This window comes from Panthera onca, chromosome C2, assembly GCF_046562875.1.
Source record: "Panthera onca isolate mPanOnc1 chromosome C2, mPanOnc1 haplotype 2, whole genome shotgun sequence".
Lineage (NCBI taxonomy): Eukaryota > Metazoa > Chordata > Mammalia > Carnivora > Felidae > Panthera > Panthera onca.
The window spans coordinates 104,667,648-104,691,027 of NC_138347.1; the positions used below are offsets into that span (position 1 = coordinate 104,667,648).

At 37.0% G+C, this 23,380-nt stretch overlaps 2 protein-coding genes across 3 annotated transcripts in view; one reads left to right on the forward strand and one right to left on the reverse strand.

Moving 5' to 3' along the window:
• The window catches only part of SMC4 (structural maintenance of chromosomes 4), a 46,477-nt gene extending 23,912 nt beyond the window's left edge, over positions 1-22,565 (reverse strand). Inside the window, exons 1-10 of the mRNA XM_060639094.3 lie at positions 22,330-22,565; positions 21,042-21,185; positions 19,966-20,144; positions 19,334-19,525; positions 17,676-17,852; positions 9,894-10,058; positions 9,502-9,629; positions 2,587-2,727; positions 1,652-1,802; positions 137-301 (exon numbers count right to left, since the gene is read on the reverse strand). Of these exons, the coding sequence (XP_060495077.2) occupies positions 137-301; positions 1,652-1,802; positions 2,587-2,727; positions 9,502-9,629; positions 9,894-10,058; positions 17,676-17,852; positions 19,334-19,525; positions 19,966-20,144; positions 21,042-21,180 (1,437 nt within the window). The 5' untranslated portion in view covers positions 21,181-21,185; positions 22,330-22,565. The remainder of the gene's footprint in view (positions 1-136; positions 302-1,651; positions 1,803-2,586; positions 2,728-9,501; positions 9,630-9,893; positions 10,059-17,675; positions 17,853-19,333; positions 19,526-19,965; positions 20,145-21,041; positions 21,186-22,329) is intronic.
• A 256-nt stretch (positions 22,566-22,821) lies between these two features.
• The window catches only part of IFT80 (intraflagellar transport 80), a 140,894-nt gene continuing 140,335 nt past the window's right edge, over positions 22,822-23,380 (forward strand). The window contains exon 1 of one of the 2 annotated variants that reach the window (XM_078432198.2): positions 22,822-22,955. The gene's annotated coding sequence lies outside the window, so the exon portion shown is untranslated. The remainder of the gene's footprint in view (positions 22,956-23,380) is intronic. The other variant, XM_078432200.2, reaches the window with a different exon arrangement.

Sequence of the window (23,380 nt, forward strand, 5' to 3'; positions counted from 1 at the left end):
TTTAAGCTATTTTTATGAATGCTAGATATTGTAAGTCCAAAATTTTTCTAACAGTTGAGTTTTTACTATTACCACACAAAAACATTCTTCAAGTTAAAAAAAAGTCACCTAGACACCAACTAATAAAGAATCTTACTTCTTTTTCTTTTTGAAGCCCTTGTGTTTCCTGTTTAAGGCTATCCATAACTTCTTTCAATTTTTCTTCTTCTTTCTCTTTTTCCTTCTCAAGGGCACTATTTCGAGTTGTTGTCTCATTTATGATTTTCTCACTCTTGGCAGGTATACTTTTAAATTCTTCAACCTAAGATTGTAAAACAATTTAAACTTGGAGGAGCATGTACCTTTAGGCTATCCAGTATCATCAGTATTTGGCTTATTTAAAAGCATTTCTCAGTATCCTCTAAGTCTTTGTGGTTTCCTTTGTAATTTGACTTGAACTAGCTGGCTTTAGCAAATACTTTCTTAACCATTTACTGCAATTTCTGTGCTCTTAATTTAACAGTAAATTCTATGAATTCCTCATTTGTTATGGAAGAGAATTCTCCCTGGCTGGCGTTCAGGTCTTTCTTCCTTCTGTTCTACTTTCAGGCTATAACTATCCTTCTTCACCAATTAATATACTCTGGCTATGTGGAATTTCCTAAACTGTCCTTCATGGTATATTGAAACTTACCATGGATGACTTTTACACCCCGTGGCCTCCCCGAAATCCTAAAATCTTTCACATTACCCTTCCAGAGTCACCAAGTAGGAGTAATATCTTATTCCATTAATACCTTTGGTAATAACCACTTATTGACATTTGATGTCTAAAGACTAATACCTCTATAAGAGTTACAGTTGGCTTAGTCTGTCCAATTTAAGCATTACCCTCAAATCCACGTTGGTTTGTTCAGATTATCCAGCACCAGAGCTCAACATTTCCCAAAAATGATGACCCTCAAACACTGATTTGCCCAAGATTTATTCCCATACTGAGTGGAAAGTATTTTGTAAACAAATGCATTTGGAAAAATACAACATAAAGGAGAGCCTATATTATAACTAACATGTAATTATATGGTACAAAGCCTTTTTTGGGAGAAGGGACTTAGATGTCATATCTATTAATATCTGTTAGTTATGAAAATAGTTTGAAAGACTGCCAATTGATCATTAGGGACTGATTCCTAGGAAATAATGCGTTCTGTTCCAAACTTAATCGTTTTTAAAACCTCAGAATAGCTAATCCACCCTCTGTAGATTTTTGAGTTTCCCCTTCCCTCCTTTCCAAGAGAGAACTCTTATTCTGATACTCTCTAGGAGGCAGGTAATGTTTTTAAAATTTCAGAATACATAACCAAAAACATCTCTTTAAACCATTACATTAAGAAAAGGAAAACTATGTTGTTTACTATCAAATAGAATTGGTGACTTGATAAGTATTTTCCCAACAATATATGCCACAGAAACATAAACTCTAAATCTCAAAGCCAATGAATGCAAAATTTACCTTTGGAGAAAAAAAAAAGTCACAATCAGAGATAAATCCTAGAACACTTAATATTCAGAATCCCAACTCATTTGCTTAAAAAATGAGGGAGTGGCACATCCATGAAAATTAAATCTGATATTCAGATATGAAATTTGTAAGATTTCTTTCAAAACCTACCTTCTCTTTATCTTTTTGAAGTTGTTTCTCCAGTTTTTTGGCTTTACTTGAAGCATGTTTTAATTTTTCCCTAACTTGAACATCTTCTAAATCTAGCTGTGTAAATTTTTCTTTGTTTTCCTCAATAAATTTTGTAATTTTATTCAGTTTCCTAACAAATAAAGAGAATTATTAGTCACTATTTTAGATACTCATTTATTTCAAAGTCATGCTACATGTTCTGCCTGGGACACTGCCTCTGTAAATGTGTCCAAGCTCTTACAAGGTAAGATTCTAGAGCTAACCATTTTCAAACTGGTCCTCTCCTTCCACTAAATTTGAGGGAGCCATTAAAATATGATTACAAGAGTTGCTTTGCCTTTCTAAACTGGATGGGAAATACATTTCCTGGTTACTATAGAGTCAAGGTATAGAAATACATTACCACAATGTAAAACTCATTTTAAAGAAAAAAAAAAAAAATCACATAGGTAAGAGACATTGGTGTCACCAAATACTGTGAGAAGGCATAGAGAAGGGTCATGATGAAACTTAAAAAAAAAAAAAAAAAAAAAAGAGTAACCTAATTACTAATTAAGAATTAGAGTAACCTAATTCTTAAGATGTGTGGACTGTTTATTCTTAAGACAACTAAGCTGCCAGGTTAAATTTTTTTTTTTTTTGCCGTGTATTATTGTGTTCTGCCACTAGGAGGCAGCATCTTCTGTTAATTTAGGACCGGTGTTGGGCACTGAATTTGTGATGATCAACTGGATGCAGGGCAATTAGGTTTTTTATTCTTCTTCTGAAAAAGGAGACCATTTTATAAGTTGGCAAATTACAGTTGGCATTACATTTATGTGCTGGCATAAAGTTTATATATATATATATATATAAAATACACACACGTAAAAACAACAACCTAAACACTTTAGTACTTTCCAAAAGATTATTACTTTTCTACATCTTTTACAGCTTTATTCTTAGCTTTCATTTCATTTGACAGTATATTGCTCTTCTCATTAATTTCTTTGGTATCTTCATGAATTTTTTCCTTTTGAGATTCCATTTCAGCAATTCGTTTCTGCAGATCATAACTAGAAAAAGGAAAATAAAAATCAGAGATCCTAAAATGCCATTTCTAAAATTGTGTAATAACTTAGTAAAATTAGTGGTTTCTACAGTATTCTTAACTACAACCAATTTACAATTAATTACCTAGGGCTACAGGGTGAGGCACAGGGGGTACTGCAGTACAGACCTAATTCAGGGTCAAAGCTAGAATTAGGAACAAAATTGGTTCCATACAAACAAAATTAGATCGGCTATTACATGCATAATAAAGAATGTATGTGTAGAACTATTAAGTACATTAATAAACACTTGTGAACCCACCTCCCAACTTAAAGTAGAATACTTAAAAGTCAACTTTGGGGACTTCAGGGAAAGGTGGCAGGTAGGATGATCTTAAGTTCTCCTTGTCCCAAGGCTACAACTAGATTAACACCCTTATCAGTGTAAACCCAGAAAATGAGGAAGACTGGCAGAACATTCTCCACAGCTACATGTACAGAAGAGGCCACATTAAAGAGGGTGGGAAGGGTGGAGAAGGTGGTTGGGGCTAAAGGGACCCATTGGAACTGTTCTTCGGAGGCAGGAATGCTATGAGCATGAAAAAGGGAGAAAAACAGACCCTCACTACAAGAATCCCAGGCATGGGGAAGACAACTCCCCATTTGGCTTTAAAAACTAGAGGGGACTAATTTTGAGAGTTCTTACAATCAGTGGGATGTCACACCTGGAAAAATCAGATGGGAGGTTGAAAGGAAACAGAGACTGTGACCCTTAAAGAGACAGCACAACAAAAAGTCCCATGGAGATAGAGCATAGAATCAACAGTTTGAAAGACTGAAGTATATGTGAAAGAAATTTATTTACTAATCTCAGAGCATGTGCCGGAGGGCAGATATATTAAGGAGAAACAAGAGAGCTGGCAGGTACCATTTTCTCCCCTATCTCCCAGCCTAGATACAGAGACACCTTCGGGAACCAGTGCAGTGCCAATACTCTCCATCTATCTTGCGAAGAGCTTCCTCAACCCCCACCCCCACCCCAATTCTCCTCCAGTCCTGCCCCCTCCAGCATGCCATTGGCCAAAGCCTATCCAAAGTGGTGCCACAAGCCTGGCAATGTGCAAGGAGCACAGACAGAAGCCAGCACCACACCAAAGTGCCACCTGTCCTGAGGAGAGGGGAAGGTAACCACACATACCAGTTTGACTTGAGCCTCAGCAGTGGGCTGGGAGCAGTCATTTGGTCTGGCTGCAGGCCCTACCCACCAATGAAAACTTCTCAAGGGACAACGGGGAAAGTGTCCTGCAGTTTGGTGCTACTGCATCTCTGGCAAATGCCTGTCTGACTCAAGTGGCCCCAGACTGGCCCACTAACAACACAGGGAACAAACCTTGCCCAACAGGCAGAGTGAGCCATTGCACATGACTGGATTGAAGGCACATGCAGCTCAGACCCACAGTGGGGTTACATGCAACACATATGAGACACCCCTGAAGTGCCAAGTTCTGGTGAACAGGGGACATTGCATTGCAGGACACTATAGGACCTTTTCTTCATAAAGCCACTACTTCCAAGAGCAGAAGACGTAGCTGACTATCCTAACACACAGGAAAACCTAGAGAGTTGGACAAAATGAGGTGACACAGAAATAGGTCCCAAATGAAAGGACAGGACAAAATCACAAGAGAGCTAAACAAAACCGAGAGAAGCAATATACCTGATAATTTAAAGTAATGCTCACAAAGATCCTAACTGGACTTGAGGAAAAGAGGGGAGAATCTCACTGAGACCCTCAATACAAAGAGACAGAAAACCTAAAAAAGCACCAATCAGAGATGAAGAGCTCAACAACTGAAACTAAAAATGCACTAAAGAGAATATATAGTAGAATAGAGGAAGCAGAAGGATCACTGACCTGGAAGACAGAGTAATGGAAAACAATCAAACTGAAAAGCAGAAAAAAATAGTAAATGAAGAGACTTAGGGAACTCAGTAACAGCATCAAATGAAATAACATTCACATCATAGGGGTCTCAGGAGAAGAGACAGAAAAGGGGGCAGAAATTGTACTGGAAGAATAGTGAAAACTCCCCCAAACTTGGGGAAACAGAAATCTAGATCAAGGAAGCACAGAGAGCCCCTCAAAAATAAACCCAAGGGTATCCCCACCAAGACAGATAGTAATTAAAATAGCAAAAAGTAGTGATAAAGACTTTTAAAATCTTTTAAAAAGAGAAAAGTTACATAAAATGGAAACCCCATAAAGCTATTAGCAGATTTTTCAGCAGAAACTGCAGGCCAGAATGGAGTGGCATGATATACTAAAAAAATGCTGACGGAAAAAACCTGCAGCCAAGAAAACTCTATCCAGCAAGGCTATCGTTTAGAACAGAAGGATAGTTTCTCAAACTTGATTAAAGGAATTCATGACCACTAAACCAGCCTGACAAGAAATGTCAGTAAGAAAAGTATGAAGTACAAAAGCAGGAAATTAAGTATATCTATGAAAACCAGTCAAAGCATTCACAAAATAAAAGGATGTAAAGTATGGCACCATATACCCAAAATGTGGCAGGAAAGGAGTAAAGAATGGGTGCACTGATGTGACCATTAACTTAATGTGCGAGAAAGGAATCCAAGTATATTACTAACGAAAGCTGGCAAGCTTTCTTGAGAAGAGCAAGAATAGAAAAGAACTACAGAAAAAACCATAAAACAAGTAATAAAATGGCAACAAGTACATATCTGTCAATAAGTACTTTGAATGTAAATGGACTGCAGGCTCCCATAGGGGAGACATAGGGAGACAGAATGGATAAAAAAGCAAGACCATCTAGATGCTGCTACAAGAGACTCATTTCAAACCTAAAGATGCAGATTGAACCTGAAGGGATAGAAAAGCAATTATCATTCAAATGAAGTGAAAAGAAAGCGTAGCAATACTTGTATCAAACAAAATAGACTTTAAAACAAAGACTGTAACAAGAGACAAAGGACACTATATAATCCTACTGAAGGGAACAATCCAAGGAGAAGATAAAAACAATTGGAAATATTTATGCATCCAACAGCAAGCACCCAAATACATAAAGCAACTGTTAACAAACATAAAGGAAGTAATAATGGTAATACAACAACAGTAGATTTTTAACACCCCACTTACATCTATCCATTGATGTACAAAAATCCACAAGGAAACAGTGGCTTCAAAAGATACATTGGACCAGATGGATCTAACAGATGTATTCCTAACATTCCATCCTAAAATAGCAGAAAACACTTTTCAAGTGCACACAGATCATTCTCCAGAACACATCACATTTTAGGTCACAAAACAATCCTCAATAAGTTAAAAAAGATACAAGTCAGACCATGCATCTTTTCTGACCACAGCACTATGAAACAGAAACCAACCACAAGAAAAAATGTGGAAAGAACACAAACACATGGAAGTTAAATAGCATTCATTAAACAATGAATGGGGTTGACCAAGAAATCAGAGAGAATTAAAAAAAAAAAAAATACATGAAGACAAATGAAAACACAGTGTTTTCAAAATCTTTGGGATGCAGCAAAAGCAGTTCTAAGAGGAAAGTTTAGAGCAATACAGACCCAGCTCAAGAAGCAAAACCAATCTCAAATAAACAATGTAACCTTACACTTAAAAGAGCTAGAAAAGAACAAAATCAAAATCAGTAGAAGGAAATGATCAAGATTAGGGTGAAAACAAAATAGATCAATGTAAAAACAAACAGATCAATGAAATCAGGAGCTGGTTCTTTGAAAAGATCAATGAAATTGATAAGCCTTTAGTGAGAATTATCAGAGAGAGAGAGGATTCAAACATAATCAGAAATGAAAGAGAAATAACCGACACCATACAAAGGATTATTAAGACAATGTTATGAAAAAAATTATATGCCAACAAATTGAACAACCTAGCATAGATAAATTCCTAGAAACATAATCTCCTAAAACTGAAGTATGAAGAATTAGGAAATTTGAAGCAGACTGATTATCAGCCATGAAATTGAATCAGTAATCAAAAAACTCCCACAAATGAAAGTCCAGGACCAGTTTCATAGGTGAATTCTACCAAACACTTAAAAGGAGAGTTAATACTTATTCTTCTCAAACTATTCCAAAAACAGAAGAGGAAGGAAAGATTCCAAATACATTCTATGTATGAGACCAGCATTACCCTGATACTAAAACCAGGTAAAGACACTACAAAGAACTACAGGCTAAGATCTCTGATGAACATAGGTGCAAAAACGTACAACATAATATTAAGCAAACCAAATCCAACAATATATTTTAAAAAGTCATTCACTATGATCAAGTAGGATTTATTCCCATGATGCAAGGGTGGTTTAACATTTGCAAATCAATCAACACAATACATTACATGAATAAGAAAAAGGATAAAAACCACATGATCATTTCAACAGATGCAAAAAAAGCACGTGACAAAGTACAACATCCATTCATGATAAAAATCCTCAAGAAAGTAGGTCTACAAGGAACAAGACTCAACATAATAAAGGACTTATATGAAAAACCCACAGCAAACATCTTAGTGGGGAAACCTGGAGGGCTTTTCTCCTAAGTTCAGCATGTCCACTCTCACCACTTTTATTCAACATAGTACTGGAAGTCCTAGTCATAGCAATCAGACAAGAAAAAGAAGTAAAAGGCATCCAAATTGGTAAGGAAGAAGTATAATTTTCACTATCTGCAGATGACATATTATATATGGAAACCTTAACAGACTCTAAACAAGAAACTACTAGACATGATAAAAGAATTCATTAAGATCATAAGATCAAAATCAATATACAGAAATCCATTGCATTTCTATGCACTAATAATGAAGCAGCAGAAAGAGAAACTAAAAAAAATAATCTCATTTACAACTGCACCACAAACTAAAATACCTGGAATTAAACTATCCAGGAAGTGAAAGACCTGTACTCTGAAAACTATAAAACTAAAAAACTGAAGATGACACAAACAAATGGAAAGATATCCCATGCCCATGGACTGGAAGCAAATACTGTTAAAATGTCCATAATACCGAAAACAATCTATAGATTTAATGCAATTCCTATCAAAACACCCACAGCATTTTTCAGAGCAGAATACTCCCTAAAATTTGTATGGAACCACAAAAGACTCCGAATAGCCAATGCAATCTTGAAAAAGAACAAAACGGGAGGTATCACAATCCCAGATTTCAAGACATATTACAGAGCTGTAGCAATCAAATCAGTATGGTACTGGCACAAAAACAGCCATATCCATCAATGGAACAGAACAGAGAGCCCAGATATAAATGCCTGCTTATATGGTCAATTAATCTCTGGCAAAGTAGGGAAAAACATGCAATGGGAAAAAGACAGTATCAACAAATGGTATTGGAAAAACTGGACAGCTATATGCAGAAGAATGAAACTGGATCACTGTCTTATACCATACACAAAAACAAACTCAAAGTGGATTAAAGACCTAAAACCACAGAAGTTCTAGATGAGAGCACAGGCAGTAATTTTTATGACTTTGGCAGTAGCAACATTTTTCTAGGTATGTCTCCTGAGGGGAGGGAAGCAAAAACAGAATTAAATTATTGCGAAGACATAAAAAGCTTCCTCACAAAAAATGAAACAATCAACAAAACTAAAAGAGAACCTACTGAATATGAGAAGATATTTGTGAATGACATATCTGATCAAGGGTTAGTATCCAAATAAAGAACTTATGCAAGTACTTCTACCAATCAACACTAAAAAACCAAATAGACATTACAGATATTTCTCAAATGACGACATCCAGATCACCAAAAGACACGTGAAAAGATGTTTAACATCATTCATCATGAGGGGAATGAAAATCAAAACCACAAGAAATAACAATGTTGGCATAGATGTGGGGTAAAAAGGAACACTCATGCATTATTGGTAGGAATGCAAACTGGTGCAGCCCCTGTGGAAAACAGTATGTAGATTCCTCAAAAAATTGAAAACTAGAATTACCATATGACCCAGTAATTCCACTACTGCAATTTACCCAAAGTATCTGAAAACACCAATTTGAAATGATATATGCACTCCTATGTTTATTGCAGCGTTATTTACAAGTGTCAAACTATGGAAGCAGCCCAAGTGTCCATCAATAGATGAATGGATAGAAAAGATGTGATAGATACACACACACACACACACACACACACACACACACACACAGAGTATTAGCCACAAAAGAATGAAATCTTGCCATTTATAATAACATGGATGGATCTAGAGAATATAACATTAAATGAAATAAGTCAGGGAAAGACAACTATCATATGATTTCATGCATATGTGGAATTTAAGAAGCAAACACAGAAAAAAAAGATAAACCAAAAAAGACATTCTTAACTAAAGAGGACTGATGGTTACCCAAAGGGGAGGTGGGTGGAAGATGAAAGAGGTGAAGAGGATTAAAAGTATACTGATCATGATGAGTACAGGGTATAAAATTGTTCAATCGAGTATAAAATTGTTGAATCACTACAGTGTACACCTGAAGCCAATATAATGGCATGTTAATTATACTGGAATTAAAATTATAAAAATTAAAACAATTAAAAATTAAACCAATTACCATTTAGTACTATGGTAAAAAATTAATTTAACATATTCATTACAAAACAATTTTTAGTTTTTTTCTACTTTAGTCTTTATTTTTCTGTAATATAGATAAAAGGGCTTACTTAATGTCAGAAACTAATAAAAATTGATAAATTAATGTACTTACATGTAATATTGACAGACATGATTCTTTTTTCTAAATATTTCATTTTCCAAGGTAAGAAATTTAATGGCTATGTTTTTCTCTCCTTCTAAGGCATCCTTTTCCTTTTCTACCAGCTTAACTCTGTTTAACTACAAAAATTTAAAGTGTATGGATTATTCAAATATATTACACATGTATATACCTGAATTTCAAATATACCAACATGAGGCAAAAATATCTACCATATTAATAAAACACTGCTCAATTAAAGGTAAATAAGAAATATAAAATTCAATCTAAAACAGTAAAGATTTTTTCAATAAATATGATTATAAACTTAGTATTTGACTCAGTAGAATTTGTTCAATAAACAAAACAGTCTGATTTACAACAACAATCTATAGAAGATTCACCTTCTCTCCTCGATGTTCATTTAATATTTCAACTCTCCGACACAAGACTTTAATAGGCTCATTTAGCCGTCCGCAACCAATTATATCTTCTAAATATTCAAGCATACCCTCATCATGTTCAGTCTGGCCTTTTGGCTTCATCATAGCGATTTGTTCAACTTCACCCTTAAAAAAAGAAAAGTTGTATTACACATTCACTTTATGTTTAGCTACAACAATCTTAAGTGAGAATTAGGAACAATTAACAAACCCAATACTAACGAACAAATACATGATAGAAACCAGTAGCTTAAAGAAATTTAATAAGATATAAACAAAAATGTTTTTGATAGTTTTCATTTTCCCTGATGGTAAGAAATGTTTATACTCCCTTACATAAACTCTTACCAAATTATAATATACATTCACATACATGTACACAGCCAAAGAAAGATTCCCTAGCTTAAAATTTCATTCAATATATATATAAAAAAAAAAAAAGTATTGACTTTTGTATAAGGCAAAACTGAGCAAGGTATTCATATAATCTATAATTACTTTGGCAACATTACCAATTGTTAGTTAACATAATTAGAGCTCCTGTTCTAAAACAAAGAATTTTCAAGATCCTTCATGGCTTAACTGCAGTAGGAATCCTGTCCCAAGATGGTTTATTATTAAACTTTCTCTATAAACCTGGGGTTATGAGCTCCTCAAGAAGTGCTAAGATTTATAAGGATGTCTCAAACTTAATGTTCTAAAACTTTCTAAAAACAAGACCATTAAATAAAAAAGGAAATTACCTATTCCTCATGGTAATAAGAGAAGATAACCAACTGACAGAAAACTAACGAAGGCTCCTGGTACATATGAAATTGGAAAACTTTTATTTGCAATCATTAATATAACAGCTTTGAAGTGTGATTAAAATTCTTAGATTAACATTATATATTTGTATTTATGCAACTCAATTACAAACAGAAAAGAAGAAAAAAAAACCCACAATCAGTAACCTTCAAGGCTGACTGCCAGGCAGCCATTTAGTTTCATGGTGGAGAAAATTTTGTCTGAACATGCTCAGGCAAAATGCTGCTACTTTACTTCACAGGAGTAGTTGCCTGTGCTATTACAACACAAGAAAAGGAAGAGGCAAGTAGAAAAAAAATACAGGCCTTTATTTCAGCAAATAGCAAAGGTGAAAAAAAAATCAAGAAAAACACACAAAAAACCTATTACTTCCTCAATTTAAATATGCAAAATATTTAAATGTGAATAAACCTCAAAAACCTGGGGTGTATCTTGTTAATGTAATGACAAAGAGTCAAAGTTACCAAAAGCTCCCACATAAATATAAAGTAAACAAAAACAAACCACACAAAACCCTGGGGCTCCTGGCAGGCTCCGTTGGTAGAGCATGCAACTCTCTATCTCAGAGTTTTGAGTTCAAGCCCCATATTGGTCATGAAGTATACTTAAAAACAAACAACAAAACACAAACAGGGGCACCTGAGTGGCTCAGTCAGTTAAGCACCTGACTTTGACTCAGATTATGCTCTTATGGCTTGTGAGTTCAAGCCCCACATCAGGCTCTCTCCTGTTGGCACAGAGCCCACTTCAGATCCTGACTCCTTCTCTCTCTGTCCCTCCCCCCACCTCAAAAATAAACATTAAAAATCCCACACACAACAAAACCCCAAACCCAAAACAAAAAACCCAACCTTAAAAATAAAACAGCTCACCTTAAATTTAGTCATTGAAAGGCATAACTTTTAATATTTTTATATACTGTCACTCTTCTGTAGTCTGACAACACAACGAACATGATTATCAAACATGAAGTAAAACACTATCCAAAGAGCTTGTTTTTTTTCTCTATAACCTTCAGTTATGTATAAATTAGTGCTTTAAACTAAGTGTTTAAACTAAACTATGTATTTATATAAAACATTTTATTCTTTCAATTATCAGGTCCTTCCAAATGTATGCAGTATTAGTTTCAAGTCGTAGAGAGGATTTAAGCCTAGAATTATGTCCAAAGTTTTGGATTACAACAGGGCAAATGCCAGCCATTGAAGAAGAGTCTTACTCAGTTTTTAACTAGGCAGGGTTAATCAACAGCAACGCTGACATTTAGGGCTGGATATTCTTTGTTGCAGGGGTCTGTGGTGGGCATCACAGGATGTTTAATAGCATCTCCGACCTCTTACACACCAGATCCTTTTTTTTTTTTTAAATTTTTTTTTCAACGTTTTTTATTTATTTTTGGGACAGAGAGAGACAGAGCATGAACGGGGGAGGGGCAGAGAGAGAGGGAGACACAGAATCGGAAACAGGCTCCAGGCTCCGAGCCATCAGCCCAGAGCCTGACGCGGGGCTCGAACTCACAGACCGCGAGATCGTGACCTGGCTGAAGTCGGACGCTTAACCGACTGCACCACCCAGGCGCCCCATACACACCAGATCCTAATAGCATTCTCCCATACCCTCAGCTGTAACAACCCAAAATGTCTCCAGACAACAATCAATGTCCCAGGGACACAGATGCGAAACTACCCCCAGCCGAGAACCACTCACGTTGAGGTAGTGGTTTAACTCTTTTGGGTTTACTATCCAAACAACAAAAATTATCTGACACTTGATATTCTAATATACTGCCCTAATTCAATTTGAACATCTGTTTTAAGATGAATGAAAAACTATGCCGTGAACACAGTCAAATGGGCATAAAGTATTACTTAAGTATACATTTTTCAGGTAGCCAGAAGTTAGGACTCAGTGTAGCAGTTTACACTGACAAAAATATTCCTAAAGGCATCACACTTCCTGGCCGAATTACTTGCTCAAGGATGGAATAACACTATTAGGAAACTGCCTAGCTTTGGGTAAAGCAGAGTGGCTGCCTCTTTTGAGTTACTTATTCCTCCCTAGTTAAAATGCGGATATACAATTACGATTTCTTTACATTCTAACAAGGTTGCACAGTTGGTTGAAGATAAAAATGCTTAAGGACATATCTGAGCCAAAATAGTTCCATTACACAGTGCCACATAACATTCAGTTTTAGATTATTACAATGGCACTCATTTTTTTTCAACCAGTAATTGTCAGATTCACATTACTGCTTCAACAAGCTATTAGAATATTTAGGCCTCTACCTGTTACTTGACTATTAGGACTACTATGGTATTCCAATTACAGCCTGGAACCTTTCTTATGGCTCTGTTCCTTGATGTCCTTTGCCTGCCTTACCACCTGCTACTATTTGCTTTCTAAGTTTCAACTTAGGGCAATAAGCTCCATACATTTCAAGGGGCAATAAGCTCCATACATTTCAAAAAAATTTTTAAAGCATCAACCTGAATTTAAAGTTTAAGGCTCTAAATCACAAATAATGGTAGCATGAAGACACAAAGTCTCAAGTTACTATCATGCTAACATCTGAAGCCTGCAAAGTTTTATAGGTCTCCATAGTTATCTCTAGTTTCTTAGCTTCAGTAGACCTGAATAAGGTTTTACTTTTTTTGTTATTTACTACAAACTTCCTATGGTTTTAAGTTATATTCATATTGTATTAGAGACATTACACAACCCTGTAAAATATCAACTATCATTTTTAAGAGTAACATAAAAACTGCAAACATATTTCAATATTTGTAATACCAAGGGCTTATATCCTAACTTCTTACAGTGTGACAAATCAGGATACTGTGATTCAGTTACACCATTTCTTTGATAATCTATTTTACAAAATATAGATTAAATATCTGAGAAATAGTGATGTTCTTCTTATACAAATGGAATCCAAATTTTAGCAAGCATGAACCATAAGAAATTCAAGTACACAGCTATCAAACTTTTTTTCTTAATAACACCTGAAGGATTCTTCTCATATGGGTATTTGCATTAAAACTAAAAGGCCCCAAATTACTAGGCTTTGAGTTTTTATTTTCTCTTGATAATCTTTTTATTTTCTCCATTTTCCACCATACTATTATTGTCCTTTACCTTCTGCTAATAAATTTTTATTCTGATTTGCTCTCTGTGAGCTACCAGAGGCCAACAAACCAAATGACCAAGGTAGTATCTGCCTCAAATAAGTACATCAACAGCAAGGGTAACGCTTTAGTGGGTGGGCTGCTTGATATCCTGGTTGCTTAGGAGTAGCTTCCTACTTTTTTTCAAGCTGAGGCTATTAAATCAAACACTTGGATAACTTAGGTGCTACGGATAGAGCTAAAAATTCTTTAGATATAGCACAAATTTATTTGTACAGGCTAAAAGACCACAACCCAAAAAATTTGTATGACATGCCAGCCTTAGAAGTATACAGGAAAGAAAAAGGAAGAAGAAATATAAGTAAAAATTAATCCAACTTCCAAATTACTAATTTGGAAAATTACTAACAGGGGTATAGGTTCCTTTCTATTGATGTACTTAATTTTAGGCACATACTAACCTTGGTGATTTGGTTTGTTGGCCTCTGGTAGCTCACAAAGAGCAAATGAGAATAAAAATTTATTAGCAGAATGTAGAATAAAAAAAAATCTTGGTTCCTATTTAAAGTTCTAATTCAGGTTTTATAATAATAAAGACAAAAACCATATGAAGTTGAAAACTGACAAAACTAAAATTGCCTTAACAGTTGTAGCTTTTAGGGGTTTACAAAACCACTCCTGAAACAGCAATCTTTAATGTAATTTTGAACCATAATAAAAGCATGAAGGTTGTCATTCTTTTAACTTTTAACATTTGAAAGTTAACATTCTTTTAATTTTTAACATTTGGTGCAAATGCACCAAAACCAATTAAACCTCATTTGTAAATCATAGTTACCATGAAATGCCATGGAGAGCTAATAAAATCCTACTTATTTTCACCAATAGTTATTACAATGTGACAAAGGCTCTCAAATTAAGGTATATATAAATGCGGACATGTATAAACATGAAAAGTACCATGGCCAGTTATAATCTTAACACTTTCTGAAGGCACGTGTAAGCGCTTTCAAGAACAAGAAACAGGGTTTTAACTATCTCTAACATTCACAGCATCTTAACATAGTGCCCCATTAGGTATACGTTTGAATAGTCAACTAATGAAATTTAAAATGAATTCAAATACTAGAAATGCCTACTTCAAGAAACCACTAAACCAACTAAACACTGTAAAAAATTTTACCCTTATGGGCTTCTAAAATTTAGTGGTTTTTTTTTTGTTTGTTTGTTTTTTTAACTTTTAGAGACAGGATGAGAGATTGTGTGCACGGGGAGAGGGAGACGGGGGAGAGAGAGGAAGAGAAAAAGAGAATCTTAAGCAAGCTGCATGCCCAGAGCAGAGCCCAACACAGGGCTTGATTCCATGACCCTGGGATCATGACCTGCACTGATATTCAACCAAACTGAGCCACTCAGGTGCCCCAAATTTAGTGGTGTTTCATCTTAAAAATAAATTTTCACTTTACTTTAGATTACTTAGGCTGTTAATTACTACCACTGGCCAAACATCTATACATTTTATTCAAACTAATCATTTATGTTCTTGATATTATGATGACTCCAAGTTTCCAGCCTTCCAATCCCAGCTAGTTTTAATTTTTTTTTTTTAACGTTTATTTATTTTTGAGACAGAGAGAGACAGAGCATGAACGGGGGAGGGGCAGAGAGAGGGAGACACAGAATCTGAAACAAGCTCCAGGCTCTGAGCTGTCAGAACAGAGCCCAACGCGGGGCTCAAACTCACGGACCGTGAGATCATGACCTGAGCCGAAGTCGGCCGCTTAACCAACTGAGCCACGCAGGTGCCCCACCAGCTAGTTTTTTAAGAGAGATGTAGGAGAGAACTAATAAAAAACCATATTCTTACTTACCTCCAACTGCTTTAAACTAGTGCAAGAGTCTAAGTTTTTGATAAGGAACTAAATAAAAATCTATAGATTTTGCCACTTTCCCTCAAGCTTTTAAATAGGGCATCATTAGTTCTACCGGTCCAATCCCTGTTTCTTTTTCCTAACAGGTGAACTCCCAAGGTTCCTATCTGTAAACTTAATCAAACGGAAATGAATCTATTACATGGGAAGTAAGTTTACCTTGACATTAAAAATGTTTTAAATAATTTGTTAAAATGACACAAAAAGGGTGAAATTATTATGAGGACAAATGGTTTAAGCATCCTACGTGCTTCAGAGGCACATATTTAATATAAAGTTGACAATTTAAAAATTACTGTTTTTTACTTCTTCAGGAAATTGTGACTTTATTTAGTTTTCTTTATTACTGAATTATGTACAGAAAGGCTGCACCAAGGGGAAAAAAATTTACCCTTGCAAGGGTTAAAATGCAGTCCACTTTAAGGAGTCTTGGCACAGGTGTAAAATTTTGACGATTATCCCAGGATAGTAAATAGCAAATAAAAAATAAACAGGAGTATAGGTTGCTGCAAAATGGTAGTATCAAATACAGTATTACAGAATGAAATAACTTTTAATCCATAGTTAACCAAACCAAATCCCATAATATGAAGGTCCATAAAACAGTTCAATTTGATTAAACACACACACACACACACACACCTTTAATTCCACATTTATGTAAATTCAATTGTTTAGAATTGTATCTGCAGCTGATTTCCCCTAACATTCATTTTCAAATAAGTCTGGGTTACAGAAGTATTACAAATGCACTGTGCCTGGTAACAAAAGATAGCAATATAAGTCATTCCAGAATAATGAGAACCAATTGAGAACACTCAGTTATCCTAATGAAACTTTTAGTATCAAAATTCCCAACTTACTTTAAAATCAGTCACAAGACTTATTAAATAATATCAGCAACTATTTTAAATCACAATATAGGTTTGCTTTTATTATTACGCTCTTGAGAGATTCTGGATAGAACACAGGAAAAGAAAGTAGCTTCCAATCAAAAAGTAACTTTAATGTACCTGATAAAGTCATATTTTACATTGATAACTTTTTTTAAAGGTAAGATAGGGAAGAAAAAGTATTTTTCTTACCAAGCAAGGCTGGTAAAACATATCTTTAATAAAGAAGACAGGGTTTCTAATAAAATTCAACCTAAGACCAGGTACTTAGTTTTATAGCCCTTAAAAAGACTTCAAGAGTTGTAATACTTCAGAATGAAATGTCAGTTACTTTCTGATCTTTCAGTATTTAGTGGTTCAAACAGGCCATTCTAACCAAAACAAAAACCAGCTTGGGTAAGCTTTTAGTTAACCATTGTAGTGTTAAAAAAAAAAAAAAAAAAAAAAAAAAAAAAAAAAAAAAATTAGTAAGGTGCTCAAGTAAAATTGTCAAACACTAAGTGTACAGAGTTCTTTTCATGTTTTTGCTATTTAATATTAGTAGAGATAAAAATAAAATTAAAGGACTATAAAAAGATAATGAATCTCATTTAAAATGTTATCTTAAAGGAAAATACAATCAGTAATAACAAATAGCTGTTATATCCCTGTCACGCTAAAGCAGCACAATAATATTGGTGTTTAATACTTATTTCACTACGCCAATATTTACGTGCTGCTAGAGCGGAACAAGTATGTCAGTCCATCCAAACATAAAATGTGCGTCTTACAGTGAAAAAATAATTTTGAATGAATTTCCTTAAATTTCTAGAGCAGCAAATAATGATTCGCATCTTGACTGTAGTATGTAAACCATGATGTGCTGCTACAGTACTTTAAGGCCTCAAAAAGTACAGGATGCATCCAACAGGGGGATACCCCTCTAAACTTTATTGAAAAAAAAGTAACGAGTAAGAAGATGTTTAAAATCTTTAATAAACTCACCTGTAAGATTAAAAATCTATTATGGTCCAAGTCAATTCCATGACTTCGAAGAAGATTTCCAACATCCTTAAACGTTGTCTTCTTCCCACTTATGTGATAGACAGAAGTATTGTCTCTGTAGGCAGTTCTGGATACATAGAAATTACTGTTAGGAATGACTTCATAATCATCCCCTTCCTGTTTTGTGGAAAAACAAAACCAGAAAACAATTGTTGGTATTAAGTCACAGATCTGCACCAAATTTCACTCTTCATATTGAAACTAATTCTATGGATTAAAAACTTCAATTGAACATGCACATAAACTGGCAATATTTCTCAGAAATAACCCTCTTAGCAAAGAATAGTTTCCAAGTTGTTTGATCCCTTTCCTCATAGATCACAAAAACCATAAAGCCAAACAAACAGAAACAAAACAAAAAACCCACTTCCAAACAAGCCTAAAATTCTACTGACTGAAAAAGAGTATTTGAAGGGGTACAAGAATCTCACCGTATCTGAAATAAACTCACTCCAACTATTAAACCATGTTGACAGATTAAATTACTAGTCCACTTAGAAAAGCTGCAAGAAATGATCCAAAGAAAGGAAGGTAGGAATGGCGTAACTTGGCTTAGCTTTTGTCTTTTTTTTTGGTAAACAATATGCCATTGGAAGGTATAAACAGTTGCAAAGAACTGACAACTACATTCCCCCAATTTTTAAAAAAACCAACTGGATTTTAAAAAATGACGTGCAAATCTACTTTAATAGTAAAACTTGCTTTCCCTTAAAAGCTTTGTCATTTTGACAAACGGCTTTTAAAATTTACACGAATCGAACATAATTATAATACGCAATGAAATCAAACCTGATTTAGTGGCAATCTAATTTTCCAACCTAAATTGTACAATAGAAAAGCACTAAAAAACAAAATTAATACAGATACCATGTAAATTTAACTAAAGCCCTTTATATTAAAAAAAAAAAAAATCTAAAATACAAAACTTAGAATCCAAATCACATCCTTGCTTCATTATGGAGTTTTCTGTATTTTTAGGTTCCAACTAGTCATTTTTAAGCCATGAATTTCCAAAGTTAATTATTAGATGAGAAAAAAACCAATACCAACCGAACCAGAACCACGTAGATAATATAGACACTTTAGCTAAAATTGTTTCCTTTTCTAGAAAACACATGTATTAACCCTTCCCGTTTTAAAAGGGTAAACTGAAGTAGAGTTCTTTCACATTACAGACACACAAGACTACTAATATTAATTAAAACAATGGAGATGATAAAGTTAGTCATCGGTTACATTTTCAAGTTTAGGTAATTTATCTGAAAGCAATAAAAACATAACTTTATACTGAAAGAATACCTGTGTTGGCACTCAAGATACTAAAACTGCTCAATGTTTTATTCTAAAGTAGCTATCATGAGCTACTTATAATTCATTGCCCTGGCTAAAAATTTTAATATTTTAATGGGTGCCACCACCACTACTCAAAGAAAATATGATCTTGGAAGTAACGAAATCAGTATCCATCCATTCTGCTTTAACCATACACTAATTTTTAAAAGCCTATTTAAGCCAAAAATAATAAATGTGCAATGTATGGAAATCCTGTGTTCCACACTTGAGGCTGTAAATAACTAAAACAGTCAGAAGTCCCTTACCTTATCAATTATCTTCTGAAAATGAACTTCTACAGTACAACTCTGAATATCCTTGTGTTCATCAGAATTGTGAATAAGCACTGAAAGTTTTTTAGATCTTATTTTTTGTGCTCGATAGCCAAACACAAAAAGCATAGAATCAATAACATTGGATTTGCCACTGCCATTTGGCCCAATAATACAGGAAAAGCGCTGCATAAAAAGAACAGTAAAAAAATTAAATTGAAGTTAAAGAAAAGGTCATACCATACTGATTTTAATTTAAAACGCTTGCCCTTTTTACTTGCAGCGAAACTATTAAGTAAAAGTTTTCATTTCAACTTGTTTACTTATATCATATTCTCGATAACAAGCTTCAACGCTTTAAAGAACACCTAATTCTAGCTTATTTTCTTTATAAAATTCATTCTAATAAAGAAAATAGTTCCTTCAAACAAAAAACTCACCAATTCTACTCAGTGAGGAAAATTTAACAGCTAAAGAGGTACCAAACATAACCAGGATAAACAAAAACCAATTTCAGTTGTTAAAAAACACATGAAACATACCATGTGTTATCAAGCAGGATAAATATGATAAAAATTGAAATATACACATTACCCTATTAATAGTTATTTAAAATGGTCAAATACCTTATGAAAAGGTCCCAGAATTTTTTCCCCAGCATAGGATTTGAAGTTCTGGTTTACAATATGAGTTATCATTAGCCGAGGAGCTCCGGCTTCATTGGCCATTGCTGGAGGCGGGGGAGGAGGGATGCTATTCAAAATCTCTTCTAAACTTCTATTATCAATTTCCTCACTTGGTGTCTCTAAGTCAGTCAAAGGAAAAGGAGGGCAAGGGGGGAAAAAAAGCCTGCATTAGTGCAATTAGTTCGGAGGACTACTGCCTGCTAATCTTTGGGGAAATGTTATTTATGAACCCTAGGAATCTGTATTTTCCACTTTAAATGTAGTATTATCCTAAACTCAGGAAAAATGAGAATTTCAGCTTCGTTTTATATAAAAAGAAATTCTTGAAAGAAACGCCACCAGTCACAAAATCCCACAAAAATGTATCTCTTAAGAGTCAAAACACTACAACATAAAGCAAATCTGGGAAAACCACAACAACCCGATTCTCTGTTCCACGTCTAAACAGGTGGTTAAATCCTAAGGTTCTAGATCCAACTTTCTCCGTATCTGAGCAACAGGAACCCTCACTCTGGACACTCAAAGAGCTCCAGCGGCACTGTCCCAGGGGCTGCCTAATGTCATCCAATTCCTGTACTCACAAAAGCTACAGTAGTTTCGAGTAAATTGTCATCTCTTTAAAAACAATTTAAGACCTGGGAGGTTGTTAGCGTCAAACAACTTTAACATACAATAAAGTTAATTCTGTCTGGAACAAAGTCCACTAGCTATTGGCTGACCATGTCGATTTCCGCGGAAATAAAAGGCCACAAACAGAAATTCTTAACTGCAGCCACGAACTTGCCCCAATCCCCTCCGGCACCGTTACAAGCGAAATTGCACGACCACTCCAATCTCTGAAAATCCCACCAGCTTCTTGAGCTGCTCCTCTTGACCTACAGACGTCAACTCCGCAGCCCCTCACCTCCGCAGCCCCTCACCTCCGCGCCCCCAAACACCAGCCAGTCCCGGGTTGGGCGCTGACCCACCCGGGTCTACCATCGCGCTTTCCTGCCGAGTCGCGGCGGGGTACTCACCTGCGGTAGCAGGGGCCGGGCTGCCCGCGCGGCCAGGCGGGGGTTCCGGCTCCGCGTCGCTACTGGTGCCGTCCGGGGAGTGCGGCGGCTCTTCTCTTCTGCGCCGGGCGGTGGAAGGCTGGGTGCCTTTACGGGGCATGGTCGCTGGGGCAGGGGGAGAGCCGGGAGCAAGTCAGCCCGCCGGGCTGCAGGACCAGGCCGGTACACTTCCCGCCGGCCCCCGCGTTGCAACCGACTAAGCCCCTACCCCACCCGACTCGGGAGGAAACTCCGTCCATCCGTTTCCGAGAGCCCCTTTTAAAAATCCCCGCTCGACGCCAGCGGGTGCTCGTTAAACAAGGCACATAAAACCCAAGTGCCAAAAAGGCGGGATTCGTCTTAAGTCCGAATCAAGTGGGAAAACCTAGACGTGCTCGGTAATCAAGCAAGGATAGAACTGCTTAAGTTCTTTATATTTTCCTAATGGCTCCTCACCCTCCTCCCCCCACAGTATAAGGGTGTAAGAATATTTTCCTTTGATTTCCTAACGAAATAATTCCCATAAGCCGGCATTTACTGACATTCCCACGCTCTCGGGGCTAGGGAAGCAAGCGCACAGACTTTGTTGAGAGTTCTATTACCTTCAGGTTTGAGGGACCATCAACTCTTCCTAAGGTACCTAAGACTAACGGGCGACTCGCCGCCCACTTTCCCCGCCATTTAGCTCTTGGCGCCGTTGACGGCCCGAGGGCTTCCAAGTCTCCTCGCCACCGTCCGACCCGGAAAGGCGGCCGGAGACTGGGGTGGACCACTCTCGACTTCTAAATCGGACACAGGCAGCGCCTGCTCCAGTTCAGTCGTCTTGGGGTGGTGGGGTTTGTCTCTCCGGGGCCCGCTGCGGAGTCTCGTTGGACAATAAACTACAAAAGGTCACCAGTAAGGGCTCAGACCCGGTAATTAGTCCCTTGAGAGAAGAGAGGTCAGGGGGCCGGGGCACGGGAGACGCCCTTGCCCCGAGAGACTAGGATTTCTGAGAGGAGATCCGCAAGGCTTCGAGTCCGCGTAGTCCCGCACCCCCGCCGACAGACGCTTAAGTAGCTTAGGGAAGTGGCGCCCGCGCGAAGCGCGCGGGAGTCCCGACTGCCGGGAGGCGGCCGAGGGGGGAGGGGTGACAGCGAGAGAAATCTCCCGGCGGCAGCCTCAGCCCAGACTTCGGCTGCTCCAGCTCAAGGCCTCTACTTTCCAGGCGCCCGCAGACGGGGCAGGAAGTAAGAGTGTGACAACCTGATCAGGAAAAGAAGTACTTTACCTGCGGGGCAGCCCAGTCAGATCAAAGCTGGAAACCGTTGTACAGCACCCCCGCTCCTACCGGTGTTTCGGCTCCGGGTCCTTCACTCGAAAATGGCGCCTAAAATACAAACTCGAACGGAAATTCGTTACAAATGCGCGCAATGCTTTCTGGGAATCACTAATTTGAAAAAAATGCGGCGACTACCACCGCCATCTTCTGGTCGCGTACACGCCTGCGTGAATCCTTGGCGGGACCCTGGCGGCCGGAGACGTTTCTAAGTGAAAACGCGGAGCGAAACAGTTTTGCCTGAGGCCTACGGCAACAGTACTCTTATAAAAATATTAAAAAAAAACAAACAAAACAAAACACCTCGAACTGTAGAGGTTTGAACAAGAGGGAAAAAAATGTAGGGCTCCACCCCCTAGGTGGCGGGGGGGGGGGGGGGAGGGGGAGGGGCTCAGTCGTCCCCTAACGTCCCTTAAAGAGAGAGCGGGCTTGGGTGACCCGCGGCGCGGTAGTATCGCGAGAAGAAGGAGTGTGCGTAGCTCTTAGAAATCACTATGGTGACAGGGAGGTTGGGAGGCTTCTTGGTAACTGGTCCCAGCTCTGTGGGAAAAATCGCCACTGCTTTCCTGCAACTTAAGGTAAATCTCTTTACCTCTGGACTTAGTGAGCAAAGGGTTTGGAAATTGTGGCCATCAGTGGATCCCACCATACCTGTTTTAATAGTGCATGCGGCATAGGGCATCAGTTATTTTCCGTCTCCCTGGAAGCAGTGGGGCTCTGGACGTAGCTTTTGGGATCCGAAGCAGGAAGCCCAGAGTTTGGAGGGAGTAGAGGGACAAGAAGAACAGAAAACCTGGATTGGCGAATAATAGTATAGTCTACATGTGAATAGCAACGTAATTTCGAATTTATTGGTGTTAGGTCATTAGTGTCACTAGTGAAAGGAGATTTCGGGCTTTTAAAATCATTTGAAAGATTTCGTAATGGAAGAAATGATTTGTCGGTGTCATCTGATTGTCTTTATGAGAAAATTATCAGTGGGCAAATACTTCTCAAGCAACTT